Raw genomic sequence first — 12,174 nt, forward strand, 5'->3', positions numbered from 1 at the left:
GACAAGTTGAACAAACATATGGAAGGATTAATTCTCTTTTGGTAATTTGCTTTTCTTAATTGTGTGAATTCTAAGTGTTCTGTTTATGGGGAAAATGCCCATTTATATAAATTTATACCATGTTAACTTCTAGAGTTGCTCTAGATACAACTGCTGAATGACTTATTGAACTGGATTCCATGGCCTTTTCTTTACATGGCATAATATTATCCTCTAATGAAATTGCATTTCTTTAGTCCCTTGGTAATTTTTCAGCAATTGTTTTGCTTGCTTTGACTCTAATATTGCAATTATTTTCAATAATTATTGAGTGCACCTGATTTTCAACATAGCTTGTTTGGTTGGTTTGGTGACAGAATACAGTAGCCTTGGTTGTCCTAGTTTAGATGACCTTTGTGAAGGGCTAGTCAGAAGCAGTACATTTGACAGTTTGGTGGCCTCATGTAATTTTTAATACTATCAAGTATAGCATCTTGGTAAGCAGTCTTGCTAGGAAGGGAACACATCACTTTTGCAGTCGCCTGAATCCTTCTTTTCAGCTCGACCTCAGAAGGTCCTGAACCTGTAGCTATGAGGATTAGTGGGTCACTCTACTGAGGTGATCCAAATGAGTTGTCTCAACATTCTACCCATAGAATGACCTACTTCATTGGTTTGTGGGAACTGTGCCCAAAGATTGAAAAATATTCAACATGGACCATATACTAGCAAAGGACTGAATCCTCTAAGGTGATTGCCATCTAAATTAATTATTAACAGAAATTCTGTTGGGCAGATTACCTGAGATTAAAAAAAATCCAACAAATGTGCATTGTGACAGAGCTTTTTGAACAAACCTCATCCAGTGATTCATCATGACAAAGTACTGTTAATTGAAAGTAGTACCTGTATGTCACCTTGGCAAACATATTGTGGATATTTTCCTTTCAACTAACTATTCATTTTATCTTAAAATGTCAAAAATGTCTCAGTATCAGTTGTGTCATCTGGGTTTTCCCCAATCAGTTCAAGTACTCTTTTTCAGGAAACTTGATGACTGTTTGACTGCAAGAGGAAGTACTTTCAAAACCGAATATGAGATAAAAATATAAATAAAAACTGTTAGCTACCCAAGTATAAACTTTAAAAAGGAGTATCCAAACTTTAAAAAGGAGTATCTGTCTGTAGTAAACAAAGAGGGTGATGTCACTGAATTCACTCCCTTGGAGTGAAAGAAATGTGTTTGTTTCAACATACAACTTTTAGTAATAGGTCAGTGTTTTGTGTATGTTTAGCATTTTAATGTACCAAGTATTTCATTATTTTGACATGCCTTGCCAGTTATCCTCAGCAAAGATTTGACTACTGATAAGATGGGCTACCAAGCCATCTCCAGATCCAGTTGTTTATACTTCTTGGTCCTTAAGAAAAGTATAGAAAGATGGCAAAACAACACTTTGAACCTCGGTGTACACCAGGAAGAAAAGGTGCTGTGCAATTCCTGGCTTCCATGGGTCCATCTGTGGCCATTTTTGGGGCACCTAGCAAGCTGAAGCAATATGGATTGGTTTCCCCTTCTTTCCTATAATACTCAATATTTATTCGTCTCTAAATCCTAAAAAAAATCAGCTCCTGGATGGCCAGCAGGGGGCAATGCAACTACCTACATCCTATTTTTTGCATGACTAGGAAAATTCTAAAATTCTGTTTCTATCTTGGCTATTCTTAAAGTTTAATAAATGTCCACAATCTTTTGGAGCTAAATAACTTGTAATCAGAACTTCCAGTCTATAATACCAGAATTTATATAGAATCTAAAGGCAAGTGTACAAAGTACAGGATCCCCTGAGCTCTGTATGGTCCCAGGCACAGGAGAGGAACTTATGAACAGTTAGGTGTAGCGGTTAAGGCATTGAACTAGGACTGAGAATACCCAGGTTTAAGTCCACCCTCAGCATGGAAACTCAGTGGGTGACTTTGGGCCATGTAATTTTTAATACTATCGGATTAGGGGATTTAATCCTTTAATACTAAAGGATTCGGGATTATAGACTCTGCATATCTAGTTTATTTGGCGAACTTATATTGCACCTTTTCTCCAGGAGTTCAAGGCTGCATAGATAGTGCTTCCTCTTCCAAATCCCCTCCCCCTCCAAACACTGTGGTAGATTAGGCTAAGAGAGAATCACTGGCCCAAAGTCACCCACTGAGTTTCCATGCTGAGGGTGGACTTAAACCTGGGTATTCTCAGTCCTAGTTCAACACCTTAACTGCTACACCTAACTGTTCATAAATTGTTCTTGGATTGGTGCATCCCTAACTACTTCAAGGTTGATTGGCACCAGGGAAAGAAGACTACTCTGAATACAGAAAGTATAATGTTTTAATTAATATTCAGATTATGAATTAATGCATGTAATTTGTTCATTATTACTTCCGTGTATTCACAGAGCAGCAAGACACACAATAAAATTTATTTTGGTTCTCAGTATACTTCACTCATATTAAAAAAAATAATCAGTTAATTCTTACAGAGTTAAGCCTTCTGTTCTGTAAATACAATAGAGCTGTAATAAATTGCAAGGTATTAGCTCTCACACACACTCCACCTAATATTTTATACCTAAGAGGTTTAGCAGAGCGTGCAACAAAAGCATCTTAAATAAACTGAGGAAAAAGTGTCTGATTTGTAATGTTTTCATTTAGCTGAGGAAGCCTTATTTATAAAAAAAATAATTTAACTTTTTTGGTGTTGTATTTAGTGGGTTTAGTTTTGGGATAGAAAGAAAATTGACTGGTACAGCAATAAAGCATCTAGAACAGCATATTTGTCCTATTCAGCATAGATAGTGATGCAGCTGGATTTATCTTCCTTTCCATTCAAAAGGTTAATATAATGGGTTACTTTCATTAACAGATACAGTGGTATCTCGGGTCACGAACTTAATTCGTTCCGTGACTCTGGTCGTGACCCGAATCAAATTTTCCCATAAGGTTCAATGTAAGTACAGTTAATCCGTTCTGACCCCTACGAATTTGGTTGCCAACCGATTTTGGTCGCAACCCGAATCAAATTTTCCCATAAGGTTCAATGTAAATACGGTTAATCCGTTCTGAACCATATGTTGTTGTTTTTTAAACCACAAAAATATGAAACGAAGTACAGTACAGTACAGTACGGAGAGAGAGAAGCTAACCTTGCTCGAGGCGACTTCTGGCGTGGAGGACAGGAAGGCGGGTGGGGAGGCGGTTATTGCTTGGAGGGAGCGTCCCCCTCCCTACAGGAAGCCACGACCACGTCACGGCAGGGAAAATGGCCGCGGATCCTTTTCGTCACCCGATGCGGAGTTCGCAGATGGAAGCAAAATTTTGCGAACGGAGCTGTTCGTGACCCGAATTGGTTGTGAACAGAAGCGTCCATGACCCGAGGTACCACTGTATATAGATGCATCAGTGCAAACTCAACCTTTTTCAAAAAAGTTCCAATAATGCATGTTAAAGGAGCAGATTATACTACTGAATTGAGTTAGAGAAATTGGCTTTTTTTTAAGAACTTCCATGTAATGTTCTTCTCTCAAATGGTACATCTTCTGTATTGGCTATTTACATGATCATCAAGAGCTGAATGCATGCAATAACCCAGCAACAGCCTTGTGTGCTGGAAATTATATTTTAAAATCCTTAAACTTCTGGAAAGAATTGATAGTTTTCAAAGGATCCGCCCCTCAGCCCATGCAGAAAAGTACTACAGCAGTTCAGCAGCTTTTGGGGAATATATAATAAGAGCAGAAGGGCATCTGCAGAACCTTGATCATATAAGGTAGTAATGCATATGCACACCAAAGCTATGAAACTTTTGGTATGTAGCACTGCTTAAAATGTAAAACAGGCAACCTATCTATAATATTTTAGTACATTTATTGGAGTCAGACCCTAAATTTGTGGAGAACATATCTCCCAACTTTTCAATTAAAGTAAAACAAAACCCAAAAGCATTATATGGTAAAACAGGATAGTTAGTGTTGGCCATGACAAAAAAAATGGTTCCTCTTCTAAAAAAGAATAATGTGTCAACCTGCTTTATATAAACAAATCAGAATAATTTCTAAATGAAAATACCATTTGATAAGCAGCAGAGAAAAAAGCCATTGGGTGGTCACACTCTTCATTATACAAAACAATGAACCTTGATGCCAGCAATTTCTAGCCATAGTAATAGGACCAAACTAGACATTAGAGTTGCATTTAACATACAGGTTTTTTTTAAAATGCAAATCACATTTGCTAGGAGGAAAATGTTGATCATTACTGGGCTAAAGTAATTTAACCTTTTTCTCTCCTACAACAATCCCTAGAACAATCTTCCTTTGAAGATTTCACTAGGTAAAATATCAATGGGGATTCTTCTTTCAAAGCAAATACTAGTTTCAACAAATGGGTTCTCTTCACGATCAGAAGAGGGAGGGAAGGTTTAGATTCCACTTCCCAGATATCAGCTCAAACCAAGCTGATTTTATCTGCATTTCTAAAAAAAACCTGCAAGTCATTTACAAATGCACATTTAACAGTTACCTCTGGATTGGTTCTGAGGCTCTGACTCCTACAGGATCATTAAAATGCTCTATTCTTGAACTGCAAAGTGAAAGTAGGAAAGTGTTCCCTATTATATATATTACCTTAAATATGATCTGTGATGGGAAATTGCAAGCAATCCTTTAAGAAGCTTTATTTCAAGCTTTGCAATTCCCAAGATAATGTTTGCCTAGAGACAAACAATAATTGTACAAAAATATTGTACAAATTTTACATCTATACATGCTCACAGGCTTCACAAAAGAAGATCATAACGTTTGGGCAGCTGATCCCCCTCTTCCCTGACAAAAACAGCTTGCTTCTCATTTTGATAGACTATTTTTCCCACAGAGGATTAAATTTCTGAGATGCCAGGACTTTGGACAATATAACTGTAAAAGACTCCACAAATAAATTAGCAGCAACTATTTATAGATATACTACTAAAAACAGCATGGTCTTTAGGTTTATTACAGTATACAATTACAAAAGAAGGAACTCTTAATCACTTTTTAACATAGCAATACAGCATTTATTATGGTTGTCCTAAGAACCCCCACAGTGTAAGTCAAGTCCTGGTTCCAGGAATTGTTCAATGTGTAAAGGTAATACACAACAGCAAACATTTTCTTGTTGGTTGACAAGGATTCAAAGTCCTTCATCATTATATACTGGAAAAGCAGGCTTCACAATGCTTTGTGGATTAGGTTCCACAAGGGGGCGCCATGTCACTTCCCCAGACAGCAGCAGGTCTTCTCCTGACATAGCATCCAAATGCTGCACCTGATATTCACAACAAAATAGTGCAAGTCATTTATATGGAAGGGTGATTTCTTCAATAATAACCAAGGAATCCCAGCAGAAATATGTGCGATCTCATGACATTGATGGAGGATGGGGCCAAAGTTAGACATTAATAGTAAAACCAGACATTTAAAGATAAAGAACCCCCCGCAAGGATAATGTACAACATACATCCAAGAAGCAGCTGTCTTCTACACAGCATTTTGTAACACAGTCAAATAGGCCCATATCCCTATTTCCTGCACTACAATATTAGTTTAATGAGTGCCCCAGAAAGAAAGAAATGAGGCTGTCTTTCTTTGTTAATAAGAATATTCAAATGTAATTTATCTAAATTGTGGCTTCAGTTGGGCGCCCTACTGAATACTCTAGGTTCGTTGTTATAGTGCAATTCCAGAGGATCTTTTGACTGTCAGGAGGAGCTCTGAGGGATGGAGCTATGAAAGACCCACTGCAACCATGAAGTTCTGCTTTGCACTTTTTGGACCCTTCCCCAGCATACAGGGATTCCAGTCTCTAGTTATGTATTTATTTATTTACTAGTTTAATGTACATCCAGCCTTTCCATCAATGAATAGCACACAAAATGGCTAACAGTATAACATTAAAAACAACCAACTATATAACATAAGCCATTATTAAAACACAATTAGAAATGCATTAGTAAAATAAATAGCACCTATTCAGCTTCAGAGGTGCTTCACAACATATGGGAATATGAACACAGCATAGTCTCATTAAAGCAGCTGCATCTCTTTCAAAGATTGCATGGCAGTAGAAAAAAGCTCCTTGAAGCAGCTGTGCAATCCTGGAAACAGATGTAATTGTCTTAATAACCTGCAGGCAGGGATTGCAGAGAAATACCAACAAGTTCCTAAATACCTTTTCCCAGTACTAACTCCCAATTACAGTAGTAGAATTACACTAATTTATAAATTAAATATGTGCTTGAATAAAAACTTTTCTGCCTGCCAGAATGTAGCAGAAAGGGAGCTAACATGAGTTCCCTTGGATTTGAGAAGTCACAAACTTTACAAATAGAGGAGAAAAACTGATTTCTGAAAATCACTATAAGAAGCAGAGTGATTGGGACCAAGGCATATATTTTAGAGATACATCATTCTCAACAACCTCATATTATCTTTTAAAATTAACTGCAGGATAGTAATGATCTGTACTTGAAGGAAGTATTATTTAGGCCAACAAGAGAAGAAAGCATCCTCTTTCAGGATTGTAGATAACCCTGGGAGTTTAGTTACTGAAAGGAAAATCAAGTAAACTTAGCTTCTCACCAAATATGATTTCCTTCACTAAATAGTAAAGAAATCCATATTCTAAGCTGCCTACCTGCTTGCGCACATATTCTACCATTATTGCCAACTGCCTAGGATCATTGCAATGTTTTTCAAACAGGTTTCTCCAGATAGCTGCTGCAAGCACATGATCATCTGAGAGTATTCCCTAAAATAAATTAGAAAAAAAGGAGATTCAGATTTTCTTTAAAAAGCCGTTATTCATTTAGGACAATCCTTTAGAGCAAAGGGGCAACTCATGACCTACCAGAGCCTTGTTGTAAAGAAGGAATGAAAGACAGAAAGAGCAAGCAAGCAAGCAGCATAGCAGCATGCTGACTATCCCACTCTTTTTCTGTGGCCAACTCATGAGATGGATCACTGGTGTGCTGCTGCTAGTGACAGTGGGAAATATGCTATCTTGAACAGATTCACTAGGAGGAAATTGGACAAAGCTTTCCTCATGCTCCCAACAACTCTATTAAAAATCTTTGGTCTCCTACAGCAGGAAGTGAGCATTCTGCAAGCTGAGTCACCGAAGTATGGAAATCTCATTACTTTCCTCTTCCTTCCTGCAGTCCTGCTCTATATTACTGAGAGGATGAAGTATTTATAATAAAACCCATCCTTGTAGACTTGTAACACTTGACATTTCTGATCATGCTCCACTTCCTACCTTCTTCTAGCTATTTGTAAATATACATGACTGTTTAATAGAAAGGTTAATACTACCTTGTTCATTCTCACCTCTGTAGGAAAGACCAGTGATATGTCTTCTTCTGCAACATATGGTATGCACTACTACCCAGAAGAACAGCTGCCAAATCAGCCCATTTGAGTAGAATAAAGCCTAACCAATATATATATATTTCTTTACATTTTTATTTATTAGATTTCTAAGGCACCTGTCACATGACTCAAAGCAACATACAAGGAGAATTAAAAATCAATATAACCAGAGAACATACCTCCAGGTACCCACAAAGTGGCATTTCATCACAGAGGTGACCTGAAGCATGCTGACCCTGTCCAAGGATGGGCAGAAAAAGGCAGTCCTCCAGACCCTAAGCCAAGAGGGCCTTACAAATGACCATCAACACCATAAATTACACTGGGAAGCCAAATGGCAACCTCTGCAGCTTGCCCAGTAGACATGTGACAGGGATGTACCAAAATCACTCATAATTATTTGCATTGCCACATTCTGGAATACCTGTAGCTTCTCAGTGGTCTTCAAGGGTAAGCTCATATAAAGTGCATTGCAGTAATCCAAAAAAGAGGTGACTAAGATATGGGTGACCATAAGAAGAGTCTTAAGATCCATCCAGTAAAGCTGGACAATCTCCCAGAGTGGGTGGTCCCTGAACCCATAGCACTTGCTATGGTTGAGTCTAACCCTCCAGACCCTAACAACCTCTAGACACTGCAACAGAACCCCTTATTTGCTTTGCTAAACAGAAAAAAGACTATTTTCAAAAATGTTTAAAATGAAAAGGAAAGAAAATAAAAAGGACAATAGGAGATACAGTACATATAGAAAACAATGCAGTTTCTAAATACAGATCTTGACTACATAAATAATATTGTGTATTAATAGCTATGATCAGGTCTGAAGAATGTGCGATCATCTGTGGTTAAAAACAAGTAAGACATAAGCAGATCCAGGTAGGAAATTCAACCGTATGATGGGTTATTCAGGACCATGTATTAAAACAAATTCAATTCAAAAGAGAGCAAAAGGTTAAACCTCAAGCAAAATTCCAACTTTACACAGACTCTTATGAACAATTTGATACTAGGTTCCCACAGAGGTGCTATAGATGAGAAACAGAGTGGGCTTCTCTTCACTGGATATGTTCAAGTAGAGGCTAGACAGCCATCCATCAGGGATGTTTTAATTTGGATTTCTCTATTACAAGAGATTGTGCTCTATGGCCTAAATGGCCCTTCCAACTCTGTAACTCTGACAGGTTTCCAGTGGCCACAAAATATTTTCTTAGCTTCATACACCTCTCACCATTAGCAGAAATAGAATACTAGGAAAGATTAACAAATATTCTGGGCATTTGACACCATAACAGGACTAATTTATATTAATACAAGTTTGTTTCTCTGCTCTACATATGCAACTTTAAACATACATTACCATTACCTCATCATATCCAAAAATAGATGCATAGAAAACTTCTGTCAAGCTTTTCATACTTCTTCTTAGGATAAGAGAATTAACCTGCAAAATAAAAGCAATACATTCTCTGACTTAGAAGTAGGACTGGAATTAGATGCAAAAGCAGCATAAAAAGGCCAAAGCCTTGCTTATGCAACCCACTTTAGATAGCACAGGACATAAAATGATATAAAATGAAAGCCTTGTGATGTATAGAAGAGAGGGATGCCTGTACAGATACTAAGCTCATTATATGTTTGCAATGTATGGACAATACACCGTATTTTTAAACACAAAAATAATGTGGGTAGTAGCCTATCAAGGACATAGCTCCTACAGCTGATTGCAGGGAACTATCCTGACATTCTATGGTGATTGTCAGTTCTCCAAGAGAAGGAAAAAAGGCACCAACAAGCAATTAAAAACCATCATTAGCTGATCTCAACATGGTGTTAAACAAGTTACGACAGACTAAATGCTCTAAGAGATACAAAGAGCAGATTTGAACATTTAACCCATAAAAACTGCATAGCCTGTCAGCTGCTGACACTGACCACAAAGAAAAGCCATGAACAACAACACATACAAATCTGATCCCTTGGATGAAAGCAGGGCACTGTGGCTTCATTAGTGAGCTCATCTGCCCATAGTTTTGCAGGAACAGGCTTGTAATAATGTTGCCTTCAAAGAGCTAATTAATTCGTGTCAGACTATCAAACCTATAGTTTATATAGTTCTCCACTAAACTGCTCTTTCATAACTTTTTTAAAAAAATAATTCACACTTACAGCATCACACAGAAAAAAGCTATTTTATGCCAGTTACTTATGTTTTCCACTTATACAAACTATTAAAATTCATACACTTATTTTACCGGCCATCAAGACTTGATCATGGGGCTATTACTGAATATTTAATGAAAAAGCTCTAAAAAATTGTAAGGTTAGATGATGACTGCAACCTTGGTAATTACTTAAATTTTTACCAACTATACAAATTATGATGTCATTTTCAGCCAACCAGGCTTGTTCTTTGGAGGCATGGTCAGACGATGGTTTTTCTCAACAGAACATGCTTTTAAATAAACTGCATTTCTGTAAGGGGGAGCAGCTCTCTTGTAACACACCCACAATAAATTACCCTTTGATGAGATATATTTGCCATGCACTTTTTACAACATAATAAAACTGTTACCATAACGATTATTTAACACATAATACAAATGTTACAGGAGGCAAAGAAAATAAGCAGCTCTGGATCCCATATCCCTTGCTCAGTAGCTATAAAGTAAAAAAAGGGGCAGCTTTAAAAAAAGAATTATTGAGATAACAAAGCTAAGCATGCATGGCAATAAATAAAAGGATGACTCTTGCACTGAGAAGGGGGAGTATATCCTGGATAACATCATAATTTTAAGAGGGCTATCACAGCCCATGGAGGAAACTGGTTAATTCTAGAGAAACAGTATTTCATTAAAGTAAATAAACTGAGAGGAGGACTCTTTAGAACAATCTTTCTCAATTCTATCTTCCCAGCATGAGCAAATGTCAACATCTAGTTTTCAACAATAATGATTTCTTAAACTACAAGCCTGTCTCAAATGTTATGAGTAGTAGTAAACTTATAATTGCTAATTGCCATTAATACAACTAATAGCCACTGGATTTCTCCTGCAAGATAAGCCCGGCACACATCTTTCAAGACCAGAACTTGAACTGGAATTACTTAATATTGGCTTTTGATCAGAGTAACTGAGGAATCTTAGGAGAAAACAGGCAATCATTGTGGAAGCCCAGAAGTTCACTGAAGATATGTTAAAGGCCACTGAAATCTATTGCTCAAGGTTACTTTCAGAAGGTATACAGTGCAATTTTAGGCACAATTAAGCCCCAATGAGTCCAATGGTGTTTAACTCCCAGAAAAATATATGTTGTATAGCACTAGAGCTTAAAAATTGTTCCCAGATTGTCAGATTAAGGAGTTAAAAGATACTCATTCAAAATGTGCTTAAATACTTAGTTATCTATAACATAGAAGAGGTGTCTTTGAAAAGATTCCTTCATTGCATTCAGAAATAACATTTAAACTATGGTTGATTTATACAGGAACAAACCACAGAAAACACCGGGTGTACATACTTTCTGCTTTTTCATACAACACAGCCCCAAGAAGATCTTACTTTAGAATCACTTTCTGATCTAAATTATGGCTATCTCAATTAAGATTAACTGAAAACAAGCCAGGTTCATATGAAGATGGCTTGTTTCAAGCAAATCATAGTTAAAACTAATCATAGTGTAATACTATTTGGATGTCATGCTAAAGTGCACTTCATCAAAAACAAAACATCCTCTTGTAGCTACAATGGAAGAAAGGATAGGAAAGACACACACCTCAGGCCCACTGTGGCTTCTCCTGCTACAATCAGCAGTTGGTTATCATGACTAATTTGAACATTTCAGTGTCTTCATCCAAGATATTATGAAGATATAAATACATTTGACTTTTAATTGTCCTTCCTTTTTTCCAATCCACTTATAATCCTAATTTCTACCATATTTCTTGCTATTTTTATATATGCAAATTTCTATACAGTATTTTTTAAAAATGGACATTTTAATTATCTATAAAAGATGTCATATATGTTACAGGATTTTAACTTTTCCCACATCTTTCAAAAGTAGAGGAAGAGAACTTTGCTTCTTCAAAGGCTTCTTTTACCCAAGGCATGCCTGCCACAAAACAGTTAACAGTTAAATATTTTCTTGCCAATATTTTAAGAGTGCAGAAGGTTCCAAATTGCTGGTAAAACAAATAATGCCAGACTGTGAAAACTCCTGGCTGCCATGCTCCCTGATATTAACAAGAGTTTCTTTATTACTGTAACCTTTCTGAAGTGAATAAAAATTATTTCTCTGCCCTACTTCTGCCCTCAAGTAAAAGGAAAAGAAGGAAGGTGAACCACAAAAAGTACAGAGTAAGTTGACCAGAATCCTGGAGAATTCTAGTTTTAAACATTTATTTATATATTATTATGTAAATAGATTTCTCCCCAGTTGTAACAACCATATGGTTTACCAATATATCAGTATTGTCTTTGCAAATTCTAAGAAGTTTGTGCATTTCTAATGAGAGATACATACAAGGGACACTTTATGGCAAAGTTTTCATCCAATGTCTTCGGGATTCAGGTAAATATTTTTCTACCTAATATTGGGGGGAGGGGGTCACTTCTTAACTGACACAACTTGAAACATTATTGGGAGATTGTCAGTCCTAAAAGTATTATGGATTTTTTTTTTTTGGTAGAACTTTTTAGAAGGTTCTAACCTTGCACATTTAGAACACAATCCAGTACTT

General features: G+C 36.7%; 1 protein-coding gene across 2 annotated transcripts in view; it reads right to left on the reverse strand.

Moving 5' to 3' along the window:
- Positions 1–4,989: 4,989 nt before the first annotated feature.
- The window catches only part of UQCC1 (ubiquinol-cytochrome c reductase complex assembly factor 1), a 47,657-nt gene continuing 40,472 nt past the window's right edge, over positions 4,990–12,174 (reverse strand). Inside the window, exons 8-10 of one of the 2 annotated variants that reach the window (XM_088128514.1) lie at positions 8,800–8,877; positions 6,703–6,816; positions 4,990–5,334 (exon numbers count right to left, since the gene is read on the reverse strand). In XM_088128514.1, the coding sequence (XP_087984640.1) occupies positions 5,200–5,334; positions 6,703–6,816; positions 8,800–8,877 (327 nt within the window). In that variant the 3' untranslated portion in view covers positions 4,990–5,199. The remainder of the gene's footprint in view (positions 5,335–6,702; positions 6,817–8,799; positions 8,878–12,174) is intronic. The other variant, XM_088128515.1, reaches the window with a different exon arrangement.

This window comes from Python bivittatus, unplaced genomic scaffold (genome assembly GCF_059951505.1).
Source record: "Python bivittatus isolate LINGU-HERP-01145 unplaced genomic scaffold, Pbiv_v1 ctg000700_np1212, whole genome shotgun sequence".
Taxonomy (NCBI): domain Eukaryota; kingdom Metazoa; phylum Chordata; class Lepidosauria; order Squamata; family Pythonidae; genus Python; species Python bivittatus.